This window comes from Neofelis nebulosa, chromosome 3 (genome assembly GCF_028018385.1).
Source record: "Neofelis nebulosa isolate mNeoNeb1 chromosome 3, mNeoNeb1.pri, whole genome shotgun sequence".
In the NCBI taxonomy this organism is placed as follows: domain Eukaryota; kingdom Metazoa; phylum Chordata; class Mammalia; order Carnivora; family Felidae; genus Neofelis; species Neofelis nebulosa.
The window spans coordinates 47,971,526-47,996,051 of record NC_080784.1 but is presented as its reverse complement, the minus strand read 5'-3'; the positions used below and the strand labels follow the sequence as shown (position 1 = coordinate 47,996,051).

Genomic DNA, 24,526 nt, shown 5'->3' with positions numbered 1-24,526 from the left:
CTCTGTCATAGAGTACTTGTCACAATCCTTTCCATGAATGTCTCCAAAAATGAAAGCGAATCAGGCAGGAGCAGTGTTGCAGAAGCATCTGGGTAAAACAGCTAACTTCCTGTGAATGACAAACTTAAAAATCATAGTCACTGAAGATCAGGGAATCGTTCATCATTGCTAAGAAAATTTGGTTATTTCTGTGGTGCACAGCATAACGTTATACCATGACATACCAGATTTGTAGAAATTTCATGCAATTTGTAGGACATTCATATTAATAATATTTACCTATATAATCTAAGAAGCTTTTTTTTTTAAGTTTTAATTTATTTAAGTAATTTCTTCCTCCAATGTGGGACTTGAACTCATGACCCTAAGATCAAGAGTCAGATGCTCTTTAGACAAAGCCAGCCAGACACCCCAAATATGACCTAAGAAGATTTATTACCATTTGTTTGACAATATTTCCCATGGAATTAATAGACCAAATAAGCCCAATTAGTGTAACTTACCTCTTTCTCTTTTTCCCTCCCCCCCTTTTTAATATGCAGGGAGAACAAATCTTTTGAGACATTTCACGGGTTCCTAAAAGTTAGTTTGAGGCCAAAAAGACTTCATTTAGAAACTGAATTTTGGGAATTTTGTCTGAAATACCAAAAAGCTTTAGACATTTTACTAGGATTACAGATAACTATGAAAAATACTGAATTCTCCGTTTAACCAAACTGACAAAAAGATTTCAGAGACAAGTATAGAAGGGTACTTAGTCTAAGCCAGACTCCACTCTTTTAGTATCAGAATATTTGGGTTTACTTAAGTAATCAAAGAACCTGATGATAAAGATAATATGAAGCACAGGTAATTAATTTGATAAAACATTAAATATTTGTTTCTAAGTGAATTACTTAAAAGGTAAAAACCTTTCACAAATCTTATCAAGAGCCGACTGATAGTCCAAGAAACTTTGTCCTTCCAGCAGATTTAGATTTATATGAGCACACTATTGGTATTAAAGCTTAATTTTAAAACTCATAATAATTCAATTTGTAGCCAACTCTATCATTCAAGATTACTTTTTTTTTTTTTTTCCTAACTTCCTGGTCAACTTTCTTTGCCCATAGTTGGTGCTTCATTTTCCTCCTTCCCATTCTGAAATAACCATTTAGGCAAAATCACCTTCCTGCCCTCCCCTCCCTTTCATGTTTATTTTTGAGAGAGAGAGAGAAACAGGCAGAACACTAGCAGGGGAGGCACAGAGAGAGGGAAACAGAATCTGAAGCAACTGAACTGTCAGCACAGAGCCCGACTCAGGGATTGAACCCATGAACCGCAAGATCATGGCCTGAGCCAAAGTTGAAAGCTTAATTGACTGAGCCACTCAAGTGCCCCTCACTTTCATTTTCTTGCACAAAAATGCATCTCTGTACCTTGTACCTTTTCTAACGACAATTTTACTTACATGTAGAATTTTCCTTACATACAGAATTTTTTGCCCCATTATTTTTAGTAGCTTTAATTGTACATTAGAATTCTTAACCCTTAGAAACTTCAATTTCTAGTTAAAACCAAGCGCTTGCGAACTGTCATAGCAACATTCTTTAAATTGGCAAATTTGTGGGGCACCTGGCTGGCTCAGGTGTTTAAGCATCTATCTGACTTGGGCTCAGGTCATGATTTTGCATTTGGTGGGTTCAAGCCTTGTGTCAGGGTCTGTGCTGACAGCTCAGACCCTGGAGCCTGCTGGGGATTCTGTGTCTCTCCCTCTCCCCTTCCCTCAGTGTCTCTCTCTCTCTCTCTCTCTCTCTCTCTCTCTCTCTCTCAAAAATAAATATTAAAATAAATTGGCAAATTTGTGAATTTATTTCAAAATTTCTTTGAAGCATACACTTTCTCATAGTACAGTTTATTTTGTATGTGGCACCAGACATTTTTAGTGATAGATTCTATATATCTTTAGTTTGTCTGTAATAAGAAGCCCGAAGTGGAAAAACTTGCATTCAGTAACCATTGTTCCTGTGTTTTATTTGCAAATGATCTAGATAGTCCACGAAATGCCATTTTTTAAACCTAGGACAACTTTACCAGTGGAAGTCAAAGAAATTTAGCTATTTTTAAGTAAACATGGCATAAAACAATCATTGTTGAAAAGTTTCCCTAAAAATTCTCATCCTACTTATATCTATTTAACACACCTTTTTAACTTTTTTTTTTCAATATATGAAGTTTATTGTCAAATTGGTTTCCATACAACACCCAGTGCTCATCCCAAAAGGTGCCCTCCTCAATACCCATCACCCTCCCTCCCACCCCCCATCAACCCTCAGTTTGTTCTCAGTTTTTAACAGTCTCTTATGCTTTGGCTCTCTCCCACTCTTTTTAACAACAATTTTTAGATTCCTTTTGAAGATCACATGAGACACTAAAGCAGTTAGCCATCATCTTATCTTTCTTAAGTTATTTTAAGTTACCTTGACAAGTTTTGTAACAGAGATAGCTTGAGTTTGACTTTTAGTAAACACAGAATATAAATAATTGTACTTAATGCTGATAACTCTAAAAGATATGTCTGTATTTAATAAACCAAGATAATCAGGGGGCACCTGGGTGGCTCAGTCAGTTGAGAATCAGACTTCAGCTCAGGTCATGATCTCGTGGTTCATGATTTCAAGCCCCACGTTGGGCTCTGTGATGACAGCTCAGAGCCTGGAGCCTGCTTCGGATTCTGTGTCTCCCTCTCTCTCTGCCCCTTCCCCACTCATGTTCTGTCTCTGTCTCTCAAAAATAAATAAGTAAATAAAATAAAAATAAGTAAATAAAACATTTTAAAAATAAACCAAAAAATTAAACTAGCTTTTATTTACCAGAAAACTCATATGAGATCTTGTGAACTTAACATTTGAGTTAATTTCCATTATATTTGTGAGATTTAGAATTATTGAATGTGATAAGCATTTATTTGTCTTTCAGCCAATTAAATAGAGCTCTTCACAAATTAATTTTGGCAATAACATCTGGAGGTAGAAAATGTCATGTATATATAACATATGTCCACCAACAAATATAAAAAGGCAGACACAGAGACTCCATAACTTCCGTTATAAAATTCTAGCTATAAATCAGGTGCAATACAAAACTCACTGGTTTATGAATCCTGGTGTCTCTGGCAGGTGGAACAAGATAAAGTTACCCACTTAAGTGGTTCAAGGTTTTTACTAATATTCATGGAGAAGTCTTTTCTTTTTTTAATGTTTGTTTATTTTTGAGAGAGAAAGAAAGTGTTGGGGAGGGGGTGGGCAGAGAGAGGATCCAAAGTGGACGCTGTGCTGATAGCAGGGAGCCCCAAGCGCAGCTCCAACTCAAGAGCCATGAGATCATGACCTGAGCCAAAGTCCGATGTTTAACCAACTGAGCCATCCCTGTGGAGAAGTCTTTTAAGATTTGTATTTGCCCTTGACAGGTGATCTTATGAAGGCTGTGGGCCAGATTTGGTAAAAGGAGCTTTTGTAACAATCTCTCCTCCTTTTTTTTTTTTTTTTTTTTTTTTTTTTTTTTTTAAAGTCTTAGGGTATAGTTTTAATTCCTCCTGGGATGTTTACACTTCAGAGACATGGTTAGATTTACATCTTCGAGGGACAGATAAGAAAGAATGCATGTTTTCTCCTAGGATGTTTGGAGTGTGTTTGCCTCTGAAATCTAGGGTAATTTTTCCTTTTTTCTTAAGTGCATGACTATTGTGCTTCCAGTGTCCTGATTTTTACAGTATCTTCACATGTATGAAGGCAAACAGGAAAGGGTGGGTGGACTTGGAGTTGCTCTTTGAATTAGCATTTTGTGTCTCTCAAGATTGAGTTGTAACTCAGAAATTGTTGATTCTAACTCTTGTTTGCTTGTTTCTTTTGGTTTGCTTTCATTTGGCTTACATTCCTGCAAGCTATGTTGAAAGAATTGAGTGGCCTTTTCCGTTGTAAAAATCCATTATTTATAGAGTTTGCTAGCCCACCCAAGCACACGATTTTGAATTTGCCCTTTTATATCAGGGAGAGTAGTGTCTATTAATACATAAATTCCAAGGTTTTTGTGTTCTGAAGCTGCTGGGTTTAGAGCAGTGTGCCTTTGAAAGATCTGTGTAAGGCGTCCAGCAAAGGCCTTTGGATGTTCTCCTGCTTTTTGAGTGCCAAATTTAACCTTAGATCAATTCACCTTAGGGGATAAAGCCTCTCCTTATGTTTGGTTTAGCCCTTGAATATCAGCCTCTAGCTGGACCATTTCCTGGTCACGTGTAGGAGGGCCCAGGGGATTTCTGTCCATCTGTTGCCTCTTTGAGGGAGGTTTCATATGAGGGGGTTGGGGTGCTGGCTTGTGTGGTAACTACAGTATTATCCTGGTTGGAAAGAGCAACCGTTAGTAGCCAAACAAGTTCCCTGTGAGTGGGGTTGTGAATAACCATTAAGCTTTTTTTTTTTTTTTTAATATTTTGGGCAATCTTTTTTAAAATTTTTTTTGAATTTATTTATTTTCAGAGAGAGAGAGTGCTTGCACAAGCAGGGGAGGGGCAGAAAGGAGAGACAGAATCCCAAGCAGGCTCTGCACCATCGGCACAGAGCCTGATGCAGGGCTCAGAGTCACAAACCGTGGGATCATGACCTGAGCTGAGACCAAGAGTCGGATGCCCAACCAACTGAGCCAGCGGGCACCCCTGACCATTAATCTTTTTAATTCTCCTTTAAAACTGATAGATTCTTCTAAAAGTAGGGATAAAGGGCTCTATAAATGACATCTGCTGCTGTTCAGGGAACTTGAGTTCTTTGAGTGGAAGACCATGATATGTGTATAAAAGCCATTGCTTAGGAAGCACTGAAGCTGGTAGAGGCTGATTATGGAGCCCAGCAGGCTGGGCTCAGAGGCTGATATGGAGGCTTACTGTTTATCTGAGATAAACTTCTGGGATAAATTTACCCCGGATATACTTCTGATAAATATGCTCCCTGGCCTTCTGCATTTACGTGAGCAACGTCTACATTTTGGGCCTAGAGATAAGGCTGGAGTGCTCTGTAAATCTTGGAGGAAAAGGGAAGCTAAAGCAGGCAGCTGAGCGTTTAACCTATTTTCTGGGGAAGGTGGAGGTGTTTGGGAGGTAAGGGAATTTGGGGGAGGCAGTAGTGCCAGGTCTCAAAGGGAAATATATGTTGGCTGTGGACTTTAGTTTTTTTCTAAGTCTAATTTCTGTTCTTTCATCTTATTAAGGGAGTCACTAAGGCTAGCCATTACATTTCTTTGTATCTCCTTTTTTAATTTGGTCTTTCACTAGGAAGCAGTAAGACAATTTCTTTAGGATGAAAGCTCTCTAATTTTTTTTTTTTTTTTTTTTTTTTTACCAAATACAGTTTTCTTAATTCAAAGAATCTCGCTATTGACGAGTAAGATCTCTTATTCTTCATAGCTACTCAAACCAATAAACATTTTTATGGCTTAACCAAAGATGCAAGAGGCATCCTAAAGAAGCCCTTATCCAGGGCGTTCACTACAGAGTTAGCCTAAGAAAACAGAGACCTTAGGGTCATGGGTGGTAAGAATGGTGTAGTGGAAATGGTGTCTGTGGTCTCTCACAGGATCATGGAAAACCTCTAGTCACAGACCCACCAATTTGTGACACCAGGAAGGCACTACTGGAATGAGACTTTTCCAGCACTAACAAGGCAATGGAGATTGAGATGACAAAGGCCCTTGTTAGACTGGGACCCATATGAAAAAATTTCTCTGGGGGCTGGCATTGCTGGACAACAAGAGTGCTCTTGTGAACCTCGGTCTTAGAATGTCAGTCTACTCAATGGGCCACACAACACACACCTGCACTTGCCCCATTCTGCTGGCAGAAACCTGAGAGAATATTCTCACTGGTCACAAAACCAGGCTCTCAGGACATAAAACAAGATGAAAGGAAAACCTATCTGGTTTTTACATAGCAGGCCCACAGCAAAGTTTAAACAGTTTAAACATGGGTCCAGGAACTCACCAGTCTGTGAGGCCATCTGGAAATGTCGCCTAATAGAACCTATGCCTGTGTTCTACCCTGTGGTTTTCTCTCTTAGGACAATGACATAAAAGACTAAAACAGTGGCCATTGCTTGGAGGAAAGGGATCTATAGTAAACAAGGGTACTCTTAAGAGATTTTTACCAGCGTCACTATACCAAAGGAACTAGTTCACACAAATATTTTCTCCTACTAGTCTGAATTTGGAAAAAAATAAAAGGACTTTCACCACTTTCACTTCCACCAGATCCTATAGGCAGAGATCCTGGTGACTGTCGTGGGAAAAATTCTTATCTTCTCCTGGCCCCTGTCAGAGGTCCCAGGATGTCTCAGCTGTAGCAGTTCTGGGGTGAGCAGTGCCTAGTAAGTGGAGGGCTCCATGTTGGTGCATGAGATCTGCAGGGGAGGAACACTTTTCCCTTCTCCATTCTAGGTTCTTTGGCTGGACTCATAATTAAATTGGTATAAGACAGGTTAACAGGAGAAAAAATGGTTAATTTCCTGCAACCCCAGAGAGTTGAGGCTCCCAGATAGGCAGTTGGGGCTTATATGCCATCCTGAGCTGAGGAGAAGAGGTGAGGCTATGAGACTTCAAAGGGGAGGGCAATAATTCATAGGAAGGTGGGAGAAGCAAATGCTCCATCAACAAATGTTTGCCTTGTCATGTGAATCAGCCTTTGTGGTGTAAAAAGTTATCTCTGGTATTAGCTCTGCTCCTGGTCCACACTCTCTAAATTCTTTTAGACAGTTAAGGGAGAAGTAAAAAGCTCTTCTTGAGGCTGTTGGCCTGATTGTCTTCATCTTAAAATAATCCACATGTCAACGTGGTATATTTTTGGGTCACGTATTCTTCTCCCTCTCACTTTGTAAGGAAAAAATACACAAAATTCTTAGGCATTTTTTGTAGTGCTGAGTACTCAGGGTTCTTGCTGTGGCAAATTTTTTTTCCTCACAAACAAAATAATCTATTGGATGGAAGTCCACATTAGTCTTTTTCCTATCCTTCCATCTCTGAATTTTCATTTAATAATTAATAATACGCTAATTATTCTACTATATATTGAGTGCTTATTATATGCCATATAATAACTTGGTAAACTTAACCTTCTTGAATATATATAATGTTTGCAGTACTATAGTATTCTTTTTCTATGTGGAAGGATTTGGAGGATAAAGTAGGTTAGATATCTTGCCTAAGATCTTATAACTAATTGTAAGAGAGACTTAATTTGACTCAAGCTCTAACTCCAAACCCACTTTTGTTCCCTTGTCTCAAGCTGCCTCTTGATAAAAAAAATACTAGAAGGAACAGTATTTGGGGTTTCTAAAACAACTTGGTATAAATCTGTTTCTGACAGTGTCTGACATCCTCTCTAAGGAGAATAAGGAAACTAAGCCCCCTCTCTTGTACATATTCCACCTCCCAATCAGATGACTGTCACATCAAATCAGGACACACTCTGTTGCTGGTCACTAGTGGCGCATTGTCAGTCCTTACCAAATACCACATCTCGGCAGGCTCAGCTAAATCTGTGTATTAGGAAAAATAACAAGGGAATTAAAGGATTTCATCTGAGCATCAAAACTTCATCCTCATATCAACATCTTCTGTGATTTCCAGAAGAAAGATTTTGTTGTGCAAAGAAGTTCATCTCATTAAGAAATGGAAGACAAATCTTGTGCCTTTTACTTTTCTTTATGAATCCTCCTCATAAAATATTGATTTTTTTTAAAAATATAAGTTCTTCCCTGCATAAGACCCTTTTTGTCTAGGGCTAACCTTTTTAGTCAAAATTCTGTTGCTTGTGGAATAGCATACCTGATCTTTTGATATCTGTAACTCAAAATTGGTGATAAATGAAGGAGTTAATGGATTGGAAGAAATAACGTGTAAGTAAGGTGTAATTAGCATGATTAGGCACTTGATACTGAAACAATGGAATCTATGCATTTAAATTACCTTGTACTTATTTTTAGAGATCTGTAGCTACATTTTTCTTGAAACTGTAAAACAGTTAAAATGGTACAAATGTGAATAGGCAGTTTATAAAAGGGTAAATGAAAACAGTTGATAAACATGCTTTAATATTTAGCTTGGCTGGCAACCAAGAAGTATATGTTAATTAATATTCATTTTACCCATCAATGAACAAGTACCACAGAATGTTTAGTGCTGGTCAGCATGAGGAAAATTGGTAAAGTTCTACAATGTTGGTGGTGATGTCAATTTGCAAAGTCTTTTTGAAAATAAATGTAGCCGCACATCATATGCATTTAATACATATTTGGTACAAAGAGAATGGTGACAGAGTTTCATCAGGGCTTGATTTATCTGTTTATTTAGATTTTCTTATTCTTTACCTTCATGAGACCGACAGTCTAAAGGAAGGTACATTGGTAGGCATGAATGATGATAGAGTAGTACAAAGTATCATGGAAGGATGCAGAAGAGGAATGTATCCCAGAATTTTTGTTATTCCAGCAGGACTTCACATATGACGTATTAACTGAACAGAGCCTGAGGGATGAGAACAGGCTCTAAGAAAACAGGGAGAAATTAATAATGTAGGCAGAAGGAAAGTCATGGTGCAGATAGATCCCATGTGAAGAGCATTGAATCTCTGGAAGAATTGACCATCCCTGTGGTCAGCCTCCTGGTGGTGACGTGATTAGGTGTGAAGGGAAACAAGCAGATGAAGTCTGGATCAATGGTAGTAATTCAGATAACAGTGGTAATGATTAGATGCAGGGCATTAGGAATAGGGATGAGAAGCAGTTAGTGAATTAGGAAGATATTTAGGAGATAGAACTAGAAGGGCTTAGTGATAAATTGGATGTGGGTGCTGAGCAGGAGAAAAGTAGGTGATGTGCAGCCCTGAGAAACTTGGGGAACCCAGTGACTGCTAAGGTCACCTTTCATATAAAGAACTTAGACCAAAGAACAAATCTGAGGGGCCAAGTATTAAGCTGTGTTTTAGGCATAAGAACTTTGAGGGGTTTGTGGGGACATTTATGTGAATATATCCGTAGGTGTTTTCTTGTACATATTTGAATGTCCAGAGAGAGAAATGGACTGAAGTTACACATTTGAGTCTAATTGGAATATAGATGAGTGGAGCATTATAATATCAATGTAAAATTAAAGTTTGGAAATAACGCTTATATAGTAAGGAAATGGCAAGATCAAAACTGATGTATTTACTCTCAATCATTAAAAATCTGGTTAAAAAATCAGGTTAATGAAAAATGATACCATGACAAAATGAAATAACATCTCACGAATATGCATAGAAAGCCCAAATATTCAATAGACGTCTGATAAAGAAAGATACGGGAATGAAATATAACAAACTATGAATACTGATAGTCTTTGGGAATTGGGTGACAATGGATAACAATGTTTTGGGGAATATATATATTTAGTGATTTTTTTTTCTGTAATTTTACATCTCATAATAAGACATACTTTGCAATAGAAAACATACCATAAAATGTTAAAAGACTACGCTTTTTGTGTTTGATTTTACTAGAACATTGTCAAGTTACAGGGTTATCATGAAAGAGATTTTACAAGATTATATTCTGGGTAAAATTTCTCAGTAGATGATAACACAAGACTTAGTTGTAAATGTTGTCTTTTGTATCCTGTCCAAATGAAAGCAGCATAGCATAATGGGGAGAATATTATTGTAGATGTCAACAGAGAGATTTCAACTTAAGTTTGCTCCTTGTAGCTCTTTGACAAGTTGTTTCACCTCTGTGGGCCTGAGATAAGATTGGCCCAGATTTTATCTAAGATGAACTACCACTCTGTTTTGCCTGAGTCCAGTGTACATACAAAAAAAAAAAAGTATCAAACCATGTTGCAGTCAAATTGGCCCATATTAAAATTTTGAGATCTGTGATTTATGAATCACCATCTGAGTTTTTCAAATGTGACCTGACATGTAATGGAACTGTGTTTATTTCAAAGGGAATTTAGTGTTTGTTCCTTATGCTTTTGTTTCCCACCTTTTGTTTCTTCTTTTTGTCATAAAAAGATTGAAAGTCTCTGCCGTATTCGTGTGCAGAACATAAAACACAAAGCTCTTCCTGAAAGGTAATTTTCCAAGAATGAAAAATATGAGAATAGTGTTTGATTGTTTGGTTTTCTGTCATTCAACGTTGCATTAAAACAACCATTTTTCCATAACTATGAATGGCCTCACTCTTGAAAACTGTCAGTTACAAATGAAAAGCGATAACACTTTGAAAAGCAAAGCCTTTCCCAAATCCCGCTAGGTTTTCGGAAGAATTTGAAAACTAGTCAGTGATACACATTCATACACAAATGTATCCATTGTTGGGGGGAAAAATTAAGAAACAATTTCTAAGCTTCATCTTATCTACTATTCTCAGCGAAATATTACTACATTTTATAATGAGTAAGTTTTAGAAATCTTATAATCTAACCCTTTACATTTTTTCCTAGGGACAGATTTGTTAGTTTTTCCCTGATTTATGAATTTGAATACAATACAAGTTAGACACTATGAAGTAAAATCTGGAAGTTGCCATAGTTTACGGAGCCTTTTATATTCCTTCACAGGAACAAAGAATTGTTTATGTATATATTCACACACCTACAACATATGTGTTTACATATTTATATAGGTATATAATTCTATTTGTATGTATATATATATATATATATATATATATATATATACATACAAATAGAATTTATATATATATAATTCTATATATTCTATATATATATTCTATATATATTATATATATATATATATAATATATATAGAATAGAATATATATATATATATTCTATATATATATATTCTATATATATATATATAATTTTCTTTTTTTAATGTTTATTTTAGAGCTCGTTTAAAAAGTGTAGTGAGGGGCGCCTGGGTGGCGCAGTCGGTTAAGCATCCGACTTCAGCCAGGTCACGATCTCACGGTCCGTGAGTTCGAGCCCCACGTCAGGCTCTGGGCTGATGGCTCGGAGCCTGGAGCCTGTTTCCGATTCTGTGTCTCCCTCTCTCTCTGCCCCTCCCCCGTTCATGCTCTGTCTCTCTCTGTCCCAAAAATAAATAAAAAACGTTGAAAAAAAAATTTAAAAAAGTGTAGTGAAAGCAAACAAAAATTTAAATCCCACTAATCTCATCAAACATATAGAACCACTGGACCACATTTGGCCTCTTATTTCAGAGTCCCTTTGGAAAAACTCTTATCACGGGAACAAGTGTCTCATGCTGAATCTGATTGTACACTGAGTGTTTCTATTAAGGAATAAGGCCTGCCATCAGGCATACTACAAAACCTCTTGACTTAGACGCAATGTCAGAAGTCTGTTTTTCGTATAGGTCAAGTGAGAACCCAAGTGGTGGTCACTTTAAAAACAGAAACAAAACCTTTCCCCGTGGCCTTGGGAGATAGACTACTTTTGTTGGTGTGGCTGAAAGAATAACTCCATCCCATGGATCAGAGCAAATGTGGTTTCTCCCTCATTCATAGTGTACACAAAGAATTAGTTTAACCTGGCTTCGGGGCCCATGTTGTTAAACCAAGAATGTTCTCTTTCTGTAATTTGGAGGCTACTCTGTGTCTACATCTCAGAAAGCTCTTAGTCAAAGACACATAGAAACAGAGATGTTAGAGCCGATTAGGGCCACTGATTTAGCACAGGTATCAAAGCAAACTCTTCAAAATGTGAGTTCTTTTCTTTTTTAGTTTTTTTAATGTTTATTTTTATTTTTTAAAGCTTTATTTTATTTATTTTGAGAGAGAGAGTGAGAAGGGGAAGGGCAAAGAGAGAGGGAGAGAATCCCAAGCAGTCTCCATATTGTCAGCACGGAGCCCAACATGGGGCTCAAACTCACGAGCTGTGAGGTGAGCTGAAGCTGAGCTGAAGTCAGACACTTAACCAACTGAGCCATCCAGGTGCCCCCAAAATGTGAGTTCTAATGAAGATATATTTAATTGTCCCTAAGTTTCTAACTTGCATTCCATGGTAGATGCCATGACCTCAGTTGGAATGCCTTCTCCCATTTGTTTCCCTGTTTAATTCCTGTGTCCCAACTGTGCTGAAATGTTTTCTTCCTCGTAATGTTTGCCACAAACCCTCCCAAGGCAAGTTGGGCTGCCTTTCCACAGTGCTCCTCTCACATTGTGTGTATACTTCCAATATACTGTTTGCATGTTTGTTGTTGCTCTCTAATTTTTTGTGTCTAATTTAGTGTGTGAGCTCCTTGAGTAAATTAACTGTGTCCTATTCATCTTTGGATCTCCAGAGAACATTGGCTGACCTTAGTAGGCATGGACACATATGTCAACTTAAAAGAAATTAATATATTAAGGTAAACTATGAAAATTTAGGGAGCAGTGAATGTGCTTTTCTAAGCTCTCCGGAAATCTAAAGTTTCTCATTCGAGGGACCAAGAACAGAGAAACTCTCCATGTTTCTTTGTGTTGTAAAGATCTTGTACAATCTTCCACTCTGCAAAATTTAAGATCTGCTCAATGCAATAATATCTTAGACTGACAGTATAGAAGAGTGACACAGGTAAGGTGAACCATGCAAATGCAGGGAAATGTAAAACATTGCAATTTTATTAGATGTTGGGAAGAAGGTGGAATAGTTTGAGTTTGAAAAAGAAATCTCTTATTGAGGCCTAGGGAAAGAGTCTGTGTTTCATAAATCGCATTAAATATTTGGTATGTAAAATTCTGGCTTTGCTCTTTCACTCTGTGGGTGCCGTGCATCCCCAATCTAATTAAATAACCATATGGAGACAAGCCACATTTCTGTAAATGAAAGCAAAGAACCCCGGCTCCATTTTGTTGTCTTAGATTATGTAACTTGGTTTCCCTCGTCTGGCTTTCTGCTCCGACTCGCGCATTGTGGACCAGTATGTTCACAGACATTGAGTGGAATTTAAAGAGCAATTTCGAAGGTGCCTTCGTTTACATATTGCAGTGACAGGGGCTCTGGAATGCTATGACATCTCCTGTGGTTAATAAGTGCCTGCCTATTAAAAGGAAATGGTTTGGGGATCTGGCCAGCAGAAGATCCATTGTGATGTCACACTGCTTTGCATGGCAACCAAGTGCCTGGTGTATGGTATACACATTTGCTACATGTTTATTGAATAAATGCTTCGCAGCATGTTTTCATGGGTTTTGACCTAACAGAGTTATGCTAACATACATGTGGGTACCAAATAGTAAAAACAGGTTACAACCAGCAGTTCCTATCATGAGGGCTCCAGATGAAAATAATAGTCATCATCACGAAGCTGAAATATGAATATTAGTACAAATATTAGGATACTGAGCTTGGGAATGGAAATCATAGAGATCGTAATTATAAATATGTTTCTTTTTTGTAAAAGTTTATTTATTAGAGAGAGGGAGGGAGAGCACTTGGGGGGAGGGGCAGAGGGAGAGAGAGAATCCCAAGCAGGCTCTGGCTGTCAGTGCAGAGCCAGACGCAGTGCTTGATCTCATGAACTGTGAGATCATGACCTGAGCTGAAATCGAGAGTTGGACGCTTAACCAACTGAGCCAGCCAGGCACCCCATAAGTGTCTTCCTTTTGTTTTCTGCTCTTTATCGAGACAATGATGTTAATGGTGGTGGTAGTGGTGGCATATTTTATTTATATAACATTTAGCCATTTACTGTGTACTTTTAATCTATGTTATCTCACTTGTAACATCACAAAACACTAATAAACTTTTTTCACTAAAGAATTTTTTTTTTTTTTTTTTTTTTTTTAATTTTTTTTTTCAGCGTTTTTTATTTTTGGGACAGAGAGAGACAGAGCATGAACGGGGGAGGGGCAGAGAGAGAGGGAGACACAGAATCGGAAACAGGCTCCAGGCTCCGAGCCATCAGCCCAGAGCCTGACGCGGGGCTCGAACTCACGGACCGCGAGATCGTGACCTGGCTGAAGTCGGACGCTTAACCGACTGCGCCACCCAGGCGCCCCTTCACTAAAGAATTTTAATCACTCATTTTTTGTTTGTTTTTGACAGAGAGAGGGAGGATATAGGGGAGGGTAAGAGAGAGAATCTTAAGCAGCCTCCACACTCGGTATGAAGCCTGATTCTGGGCTGGATCCCGCTACCTTGAGATCATGACCTGAGCCAAAATCAAGAGTCAGATGCTTAATTCACTGAGCCGTCCAGGTGCCTCTAATCACTCATTTTTAAATTTTTTTTAATTTTTTTTAATTTTTTTTTTCAACGTTTTTTATTTATTTCTGGGACAGAGAGAGACAGAGCATGAACAGGGGAGGGGCAGAGAGAGAGGGAGACACAGAGTCGGAAACAGGCTCCAGGCTCCGAGCCATCAGCCCAGAGCCTGACGCGGGGCTCGAACTCACGGACCGTGAGATCGTGACCTGGCTGAAGTCGGACGCTTAACCGACTGCGCCACCCAGGCGCCCCTAAATTTTTTTTTAATGTTTGTTTATTTTTGGGAGAGAGAAAGAGACAGTGTGCACAGGGGAGGAGAAGAGAGAGGGAGACACAGAATCTGAAGCAGGCTCCAGGCTCTGAACTGTCAGCACAGAGCCTGACGTAGGGCTCGAACCCATGGACCGCAAGATCATGACCTGAGCTGAAGTCAGACGCTTAACTGACTGAGCCATCCAGGTGCCCCATCACTCATTTTTATGAATGAGACAAATAGAACCTCATAATTAAGTTCTTCAAGGTTACAGAGGTACCTCAAAGTCAGATTATTTAATTCTAAACTTCCTCGCTTTTGCCAGATGTAGCCTTTGTTTTATGGTAGGTTTATTGGGTGGACATTGAAACAAATATGAATGTTTTGTACCAGGGAGAATATAGGCATACTTTGAAGCTAGAAGAGGGGGAAAAAAAAATGAAGTGCATTGCAAATTACTCTTGGAAAAAAAAAATGAAAATAATTTAGAATTTCTCAAGGCCCATTAAAGCTCAGCTTCATTTATACTCTAACGCCGTGCAATGCCGTGCTGATAGTCCAGGGTCTTATGAATCCCACTTTGGAATGACTCTGGCCTCCAGTATGCCCAATCCTGTTACAGATTGAAAGATCAACCAGTGGACTGTTGGCCGTTTTGTAGGGTTAAACATGATAGAATGGCAATCCCCTGACCCCAGTCTCTTTTTCTTTCTGAGGTTCACTGTCTCCTTTTATACTCCTTGTTATTTTGAGTTTTAGTGGTTAAATATTCCTGCTTAGAGATGAAACTTTTTCCAGATGACACATTGAAAAAGCTTTCTCATTACTTTATTCTCTAGCACTTACTCTTTGCCTTCTTTGTTTTCTGAGCTTAGTGAGGATGGCTAGTCATTTGATTTTAATTAGTTAAGCACTCACTGTGTTGTCCTCTCAAAAATATTTTTCTTGGGGCACCTGGGTGGCTCAGTTGGTTAAGTGTCCAGCTTCGGCTCAGGTCATGATCTCATGGTTCATGAGTTCAAGCCCCACATCAGGCTCTGTGCTGGTCATGTAGAGCCTGCTTCTCATTCTCTTTCTCTGTTCCTACCCTGCTCATGCTCTCTGTCTCTGTCTCTCTCTCTTTCTCTCAAAAATATATAAAATTAAATAAAAATATTTCTTTTCTCAAGACCCCCTCTAGACTGTGTCCATAATATACCCTTTCTGACCTGGAATCACAGTCCTGCTAACAGGATAACTGTGAGTGATCTTTAAGATGTATATTATACTTAATGCAAGCTGTGAGTTAACACACAGATAATATTTTATATCTACTCTTGGTTTTACCAACTGCATGCTACTGCCATAAGGCACTCACTCAACATATCAGACTAGAATGAAGTTGTGAGGTGATTGGAGTACAAGAACTGAGTTAAAATGTGGAGCCCCATTTACCAGCTGTATGACCTTAGATGAGGCACATAATTGAAGCATTTTTGCAAATGAAAAACCGGATACTTACCATCCCACCACAGAGTTTGTATGAAGCTTAAGTGACCTAATCCATGAAGAAGGCATATCACAATTATCTGCAATTATTCAGTAAATGGCAGCTCTTACTTTTGCTCTCTGCTATCCTAGTTCCCATATTTTTTAGCTCTCCAAAATTCTTTTTAAGTTTATGTATTTATTTTGAGAGAGAGCACAAGCAGGGAAGGGGCAGAGAGAGAGCAAAAGAGAGAATCCCAAGCAGGCTCCAAGGTGTCTGTGCAGAGCCTGATGAGGGGTTCAATGTCACAAATGCAGAGATTGTGACATGAGCCTAAATCAGGGGTTGGAACTTAACCCATTGAGCCATGCAGACGCTCCTGTCCCAAATTCTTTAACACTGAGAGTGTTGGATTTCAATAAAGTGAAGCTTGGAGCTCTGGCTTTGTTTAAAAAGGAAGATCTTGGGGCACCTGGGTGGCTCAGTTGGTTAAGCGACCGACTTTGGCTCAGGTCATGATCTCACAGTTTGTGAGTTCGAGCCCCGTGTTGGGTTCTGTGCTGACAGCTCAGAGCCTGGAGCCTACTTCAGATTCTATGTCTCCTCCTCTTTCTCCCCCTCCCCTGCTCATGCTCTGTGTCTCTCTGTCTCTGAATAATAATTGTTAAAAAAATAATTAAAAAATAATTAAAAATAAGTAAATTTTAAAAAGGAAGATCTCATTGTAGCAATGAAGATTATTTTCTGCAAAAACAAGAAAATCTTACTATTAGTAGCTTAAATAAGTAAATATTTTAAAAAATTTTTCTGGAGGTGGATGCCTCATGGTGTTATTTCCACCTGTATGTTGTCGGAGCTGGTGGTAGCTCTGTGCTCCTCTGGGATTTTTTTTCCTCTTGATCTTCCCTAGTTAAGGCAGGGACAAAAGGGAGAAGGGACAGTACCCACCATACCCATTTCTTTTATTAGGAAAATAAAAGCTTTCTCAGATATTTTTCTGTTTATGACTCATTTGCTAGATGGTTGTTACATTACCATTCCTACCTGCAAAGAAGTAAACTGAGTTTATGATTTCTCTAACCTCTACTGTAAAAGCAGTATGGGAAAAGGCAGTTAACTGGGTCATATGGTCACCAGCATTTGTCACACCAGGTTTGAAACATTTCTCTGAATTAGAAAGCAGTGGCAGATGTATTGAGATTATAAGAACATTTACCCTGGAGCCCAAAAGTATTCATGCAGTCTTCTATAAAACCATTTATTAAAATAAGTTGCTGCCTCCCACCCCCTTCAAAGAACAGGTGCTGTCAGCAACTTCCAAGCGCCTGAAAAGTGCCCACTTCACCTCCTTTTTTCCCCATCACATCCTTTTGGCTTGATGAATCCCCTGAGAATTTCCTGAGCAATTTAGTTCTAAGCCACTAGGTGGTGTTGAGCATGGCAGGTCTCTCCAGTGCAAGAAGGAGGTAGATGACCCTCAGCCTTGTGGGGTAAGGAAGTGGTATCTTCCTGGAGGTAAGCCTGCTGGGAAAATCCAGCTTTCTAGCATCACAGAAGCCATCTGAAGAGCAGGAATTTGATCCTGAGCCCAGTGAGGAACTTGGAGGAGGGAAGTGGAGCTTGGGAACAGTGTTAGGTAAACACCACTCCCAACACTTCACTATAGAAAACTAAATAAATCAATCACACTTATTTCATTTCTTTGTTGGAAGGATACAAATAAATGGTGATACATATGCAAATATACCTGTGATCTCACCTTCCCACTGCCACCCCTTTTCTCTTTGTTTCTTGTTTTCATGGATCCTGGCCCTTTTCCTATGCATACATGACTTTGACATGGCTTCAATAATAATTAAGATGTACTGTTATAGTCTGCCTTTTTTGCTTTTTTCCCCTTGTCTGAACATTAAGATTGATCGATTCTTAATGGAGATAGCCAGGACACTTACCTACCTACTTTTCTATTCCACTCTTCTGCTTTGTTTCACATAAAAGCCGAACTTGTTACTTTATTTAAAGGGTATTTATTAAAATAGCGGGAGGGTAGCCTAATTGCACTCAGATCTCTGTTCTGTGAATTGGATGGTGTGAGCTTGATGTATTTTGTGATCTAGTGCCTTTGTCATTTTATTTATTCTGAATAAAGGTGGCCTTTCTATTTATTTAGAGACAGTTATTTATGATGCTCCCTGCCCCCGTTTTAGGAGTTACTTTGGAAATTCGTGCATTGTTACTAGTTAAGTTAAAACGCATCATTCAAAATGTATGCCGGTGGCTATTCATTCAGGCTCCCACCACAAGGTTTGGGTATTCCTTATCAGGTGACCCTTTTCTGCAGCAATGAATTACTTTGGACAGAACGCAAGGCCCTGGTGGGAGTGGAACCTGTTTGATGTCCATATAAAATCTCTTAATATCTTTGTCATTTCCTCTAATGCATGGATTTACAAAAGCCTGAGGGGACTTATTATGTATTGAAGATGGAAATTGGCATGAGCAGTCAGTAACGAAATGAATTAATATATGATCTATTTTATGAAGCCTATTGAAAATATAATTTAAAACTTTAAGAAGAAAAAAAAAATATACCTCTCAGATTCTGTCCTGACCCTTCTTATTCCATACGGCCTAGACACATTTTATTTTCTGAGTGAGTTCATTGTACTTTTAAGACATAAACTGTTTGTTCTCTTGCTATTTAGGGTACATGCTTTATGATGAATTTTTGAGACTTCCACTTACTTACACATGAGCTGGCTTTTCTATTGCAAATACATTTGGAAGGTCATAGTATCCGAAACTCTTTGGTGTGTGAGGTTTTTTGCCCTTAAGTTGATGTATTTAGTGGGAAAAAATAATTTGGAGAATCAAACTCTTGTTTTCATTCATCATGGTGGCGCACATGGTGTTTGTTCCCCCTGGCAAGACATATTTTTCACAACTCGGTGTCTTTTGTTTTCTTCTTCACACAGAAATATAATTATAGGCAGTAACACCTCTTATGTCCTAGCCCCTTACCCTTTATTTGCATTTGAGAATGCCCTCTAAAACTTAAAGTCTTACCCCCCTAATATTGTGGCTTCTGTTTACCTTTGACAATGCATACTGATGTAGGTTGTTGACTTGAGTGTAAATAGTAAGAGGGCTGTTTGTTGTCCTGAATTACACTGAAGGTGCACAGAGAGCCAGGTTAGGTCCCTGGATGCACCCTACCTCCTAGGCTCCCTCCTGATGAATTGGATTATTCTCCCAGTGCTTTTTCTCGGTCCCTTTTTCCAGCTTCATCCTGGAGACTGGTTTGCTCTGAATGTGAATAACCCTTTCCAGGGCACAGCTGATCTGGGTACTGAAATTCTTGCTTTCTTCATTCTTTCCCTGGAATGGCCATTGAAGGCACACTTGTTCCCCCTGGTCATTTCCACAATGCTCAGTGTTCAGATCTTGCTTTCGTTGACTTTGTGCTAATTTCCTGGGACTTAAGTCCTTGAGAAGTGTAGTGAAGAGGGAGTGAATCAAAATCTTGGCTTCTGTTTTTTTTTTTTTTTTCCTTTTTATTTTGCTTCTCTCATCAGTTCCCTAAATTTAGGGGAGAGTCATGTCCATTTTTTATCTTTGAAGAAATGTAATTATGGGTCCAAAAGTAGAAGCTTATGGCTGTTTTAGTGATTTGTTTAGTTCATAGCCTTGAAAGTGAGATTCACAGTATATGGAGGGGGGTGTTGAGGGCAGAGTATTTTTTAGCCATGGGCAAGCAGGAAAAAAGTACATTCCTTTTAGAATGTTCAGTAAATTGGTGGGGTTTTGGAGAAAACCCTAAGATAGAATGCCAGCCAATCTCCAGTTTTATACATAGAGAAAGCATTTGTTTTTTGTTTGTTTGTTTTTAACATGTCTTATGACTGAGTACCCTCCGACAACATCGTCATTATCCACACTCATTTATAGGAGAACAAAAGCTATTTCCACCATCATTTTGAAGTTTTGAGGCAGCTTGGGGCCGGTGTTGAGGTAACCACTCACCAGACTGGATGTTCAGAATAAGTCTCTCACCCTACAGATACTTGACTCTGTTCTTTCAGCAAAGACCTGCAGACTCACAACTGTGGTTTGAGGGAGTCTCCTATTCCTTATTTTCATTTGTCCCGTGACCCTGAGGGTATGTCTGGATAATGGTACCATGTTATATAGTTCAGCCTCTAGATGAGAAGTCATCTGCACGGGCCTTAGGAGCATACTGTATTCATATGATGCAGTGTTTTTCAGGACAGATTCTTAGAGCCAGTGTGGGCTGTGCTTTGCATCCTGATGTGTGTGCTGTCAGTATGGGCAGCCTTCTAACGGCCTCTTCAATTTCGCAGGAGCTGACAATGGCGAAGCCCTCCCCGAGTCCATCCCCTCAGCTCCTGGGACACTGCCTCATTTCATAGAGGAGCCAGATGATGCTTATATCATCAAGAGCAACCCCATCGCACTGAGGTGCAAAGCGAGACCAGCCATGCAAATATTCTTCAAATGCAATGGCGAGTGGGTACATCAAAATGAGCACGTCTCTGAGGAGAGTCTGGATGAGAGTTCAGGTAAGAATGGGAAGCAATGGGAGCAGATCCTCACGTTGTTACATTGCTGAGGAAAAGTGTGAAAGGCACCCACCAGTTCTTTATTTGAATGAGGTCATATTAACATCATCCAGGAATATAAGATAAAGTGCAATCGTGTGTTTAAATGACTCCACAGCTCCTTGGCTAGTCTACTCCTCTATGGTACATGGGCATCTTTTTATCCTGCTCTATATAACTTTAACACCCAGTTTGGGATGGAAGTGAATATTCTCACTGGAAATAAAGCCAACCGGTCACTGCTTTCATTGTCTTAATTCTAAATATTTTTGGAGGCAGATCTACTGAACACGTTTTTAAACAGCGTAATTTTAGTTGCTCTGATCTTCCCCCCTAGATATTATTCTTGGGTACTTCATTCCCCATGGTTGGTGGTTTCTGAGCCTTCTTTAGGTTCTTTTGGTAACTGGTAGAGACCACATTTGATTACCAGATTTGAATGGGATCTCCAGTATGAGAGAATTTAGGGACCTTCTTTATTAATTTGGCTAATATGGCTGATGAGTGGTGATAAGAATAATGATTACCAGCTGGTGTTTACTGAGCACTTACTGTGTACCAGGTCTCATGTAAACATTTGACACACATTATCTCACTGTCATCACAACAGCCCTCAGGGGTAAATCACACCATCATTACCTTCTTATAGATAAGGAAACTGAGACTCAAAGACATTAGGTAAACTACTGTAGGCTTGTGCTAGAACTGAAAGCAAAATCATTGGACTTAAAAGTTCCAAAATTTGTAAATTGTTAAATTTTAGTGTATAACAGAAACTGTATATGCTTTTGAATTTTGGCTGCTCGGACTACCTGAAAATGTAGCCTCACCCTAAATCCAAACTGCTCTCACCCTAAATTACTGACTTTGTTAGTCCTGAGTCACTCTCTAGATGACAGATTTTGAATAAGTCAAATAGCCTGAGTATAATTAGGAAGTTGCAAGTCAGCTTAATTTATTAACTATATACCACTGCTCTTCTATATGCTAATGGCCTTTCAGAGTGTTCAAAGTAGGCTAAGATACAAACACTAACCTCTGAGGCTTGATTCCTGCTGATAAGTGGAAGTCCATTATGCCCATAAGTGCACTTATCCTATGGGGGATTAAAAAAAAAAGATTATGCCTAATTAGGATTATCAGGAAAGGTGTGGAAGCATTCACATTTGAAAGGGACATTGATGACTAGGTAACTTAATTAGGTGTAATAGATGCTACACTAAAGGAAGAGAGAGGGGTCTCAGTAGCCTGGAAGTCAACATTAGTAAATGAAAGAAAGCTTAGTATCTCTTCAGCTGGAAGTTTGATCTGGTTGAGATAGAATATTGGTGTGGAATAGCAGCTGATGGCTGGCAAACTTCATTCATTAGAGGGCTCAAAAGACCTCAAATATGAAGTGAAGAGTACCTTACTTTTATGAGTATCTTGGTGGTGGTGGGGATTGATTATATTGACGTTTGAGAACGCGATGGCTGGAGCTCTGCTTTGTGAAATGAGTCTGCACAGGTGTTTGGAATGGTAAAAAGCAAGAATGGATGAGTCAGGAGACTTGGATATTTCATTTGGGGGAAAGAAAGGTCTGCTTCGAGTGGTGGCCACAGAACTAAGAACTGGACTTCTGATGTGAGAAGCACTTTAACAAATCAGACTTAATAGCTGACTGACGGGGGTGTCTGGGTAGCTGGCTCAGTTTGTTAAGTGTCGGATTCTGGGTTCCAGCTCAGGTCATGATCTCTTGGTTTGTGGGTTCGAGCCCCTGAGAGCATGGAGCCTGCTTGGCATTTTCTCTTCTCTCTCTCTCTCTGTTTCTCTCTCTCTCTCTCTCTCTTTCTCTCTCTCTCTCACTCTCTCTCTCTCTCTTTCTCTTTCTCTTTCTCTTTCTCTTTCTCTTTCTCTCTGTCTCTCTCTCTCTGTCTTCTCTCTCCCCCCACCGCCCCACGTCTCTCTCTCAAAACAAATAAATAAATTTAAAAAAATAGCTAACTGATGGAATCAATGAAGAAGATGGAATATTAATCTGAAAAGCAGAAGGGGGTGGGTGCTATTGCTGTGAGTGATTACATTAGCAAGGAGAAAAGGCTGAGATCATTGGACAAGCTGAATTTGAAATACTTAGGAGAGATCATTAAGAGCTGTAGATCTGGAGCTTGTAGAGTTCAGAGCTAGAACAGTAGACGTGGTGGTCATCCAGAAATAACGAAGCCATGGAAATGAGTTGTCCACAGGCAGTAAGGAATATGAAAAGGAAATGGATCCAGAGAGTGACTTCCTTAGGAGTCAGGAAGAGGAGTATCAACAGGTAACAAACAAGCAACCAGATTACACTCTGTTCCAAAGCAAGAAGTGAAACTTAGTTCCAAAAGATCTTCAGGTAATACTCTGTTGCTGCCTGGGGATCAATAAAGAAGACAGATTACTAAACGTGTTTTTGTTTTTTTGTTTTTTTGTTTTTTTTTGTGTGTGTGTGTGTATGTATATATATACACACACACGCACATATGTATATATATATATACACACACACGTATATATACACACATATATATACACATATACGCACACACATATGTATATATATGTTAAACCTTATAGAATTCTGAACTCATTTGGGACTGCAGTATAAATGCATAACTTCAAAAGGTAGAGAAACACCTAAAACTTTATCACAATTTCCTCTTGCAGTTTGGAACCAATATGAGGAAGGAAAAAAAAAATGGGTCTGCTTTAGAGATGTTGTTGTTCTGACCAAAAGCATGCTTGGAATTCTGGAATCTAGATCTGAGAGCTGGAAAGGACCTTAGTAATAACCTAGCAGCCCTGTTTTACAAAATACAAATCTTTAGTTCCAAGAGCTACAACTAGTTTATGGCATAGCTCTTTCTAGAACCCAGATCTCCTGGTTTCTACTTCAGATATATTTCCTCCACACTATAAGCCATCTTTACATACAGATTCCTGTGCTTTCCTTCCTAATAAGAATTTTCACAAATTCCCTTACTGACGTAAGGATGGCTTTTAGCCCATGGCTCATCATTTTCCATCGTGAAGCTTTTTCATATTTCCATTTCCCAAGTTTATAATCCCACAGTTATTCCTTTGGGATTTCTTTATCCTTCATCATTTCTGCCATCTCTGTGAGAGCCAATCCTTTTTCCTATGTCATGTTTCTGGTAGACAAGAGTTTATAGCAACTGAAGATACAGAGAAATTTCTAGGATTGCAAATATATAGTATCTTTCTTCAAATGATTTAACATAATTCAGGCAAAAGAGGAAGACAGAGCCAACCTCAGTGTCAGCAAAATGTCTGCATTTGTGACCCCAGGATTGGGATCTTAGATACTCCATGCATTGGGAGAGACTGAGTCATGAGCAGAGCAGCCCCATTTATCTTGGTGTGTACACTTGAAAGGAAGATTCTGAAATCTGGGAGAGGGCAACAAAGGGAAGAGCATTTGCCATGTGAGCAAAAGCCTGTAAAACAATGGGAGAATGTGAAAGGCTTATATATCTTATATTCAATTAGTCCAACTGGAAAGGACTCAAATACCAGTGGCTCAATGAGGCTGTGTTTTATCGTCCGATGTTTCTGGCCTAGATTCTGTCCAGTAATGAACTCACAATAGCAGAATCCCATTGGGTAAACTGCTCCAAATGAAAGATGGGAAGAACATTGAAAATGGCCAGGTATTTTTTTTATACCAGTCCTAGAAAATCCTATATCCATTCTCATTGGAAGACCTCTTGGTAAGTATTGCAAGCCAATTTAACACTGCACCCTCTTGTAATTTCACAACATTCTGTTTTGTTATTGCTTCCCCCTTTTAATTCCCCTAGCATTGCTAGGCAACTCCATGTCTTGCAAATAGCAGCGTTGATTACATTCTCTGTTTCCATGTAAAAGTCTCTTCTCTCCACTTAAAGAAAAAAAGAAAAAAAAAGACCAATAAAAAGTCACGAA

General features: G+C 38.9%; 1 protein-coding gene across 11 annotated transcripts in view; it reads left to right on the top strand.

Moving 5' to 3' along the window:
• The window catches only part of UNC5D (unc-5 netrin receptor D), a 574,077-nt gene that overhangs the window by 300,914 nt on the left and 248,637 nt on the right, over positions 1 to 24,526 (top strand). For all 11 annotated transcript variants that reach the window (XM_058720717.1, XM_058720720.1, XM_058720721.1 and 8 more), the window contains one exon: positions 20,309 to 20,527. In XM_058720717.1, coding sequence (XP_058576700.1) covers positions 20,309 to 20,527 — 219 coding nt within the window. The remainder of the gene's footprint in view (positions 1 to 20,308; positions 20,528 to 24,526) is intronic.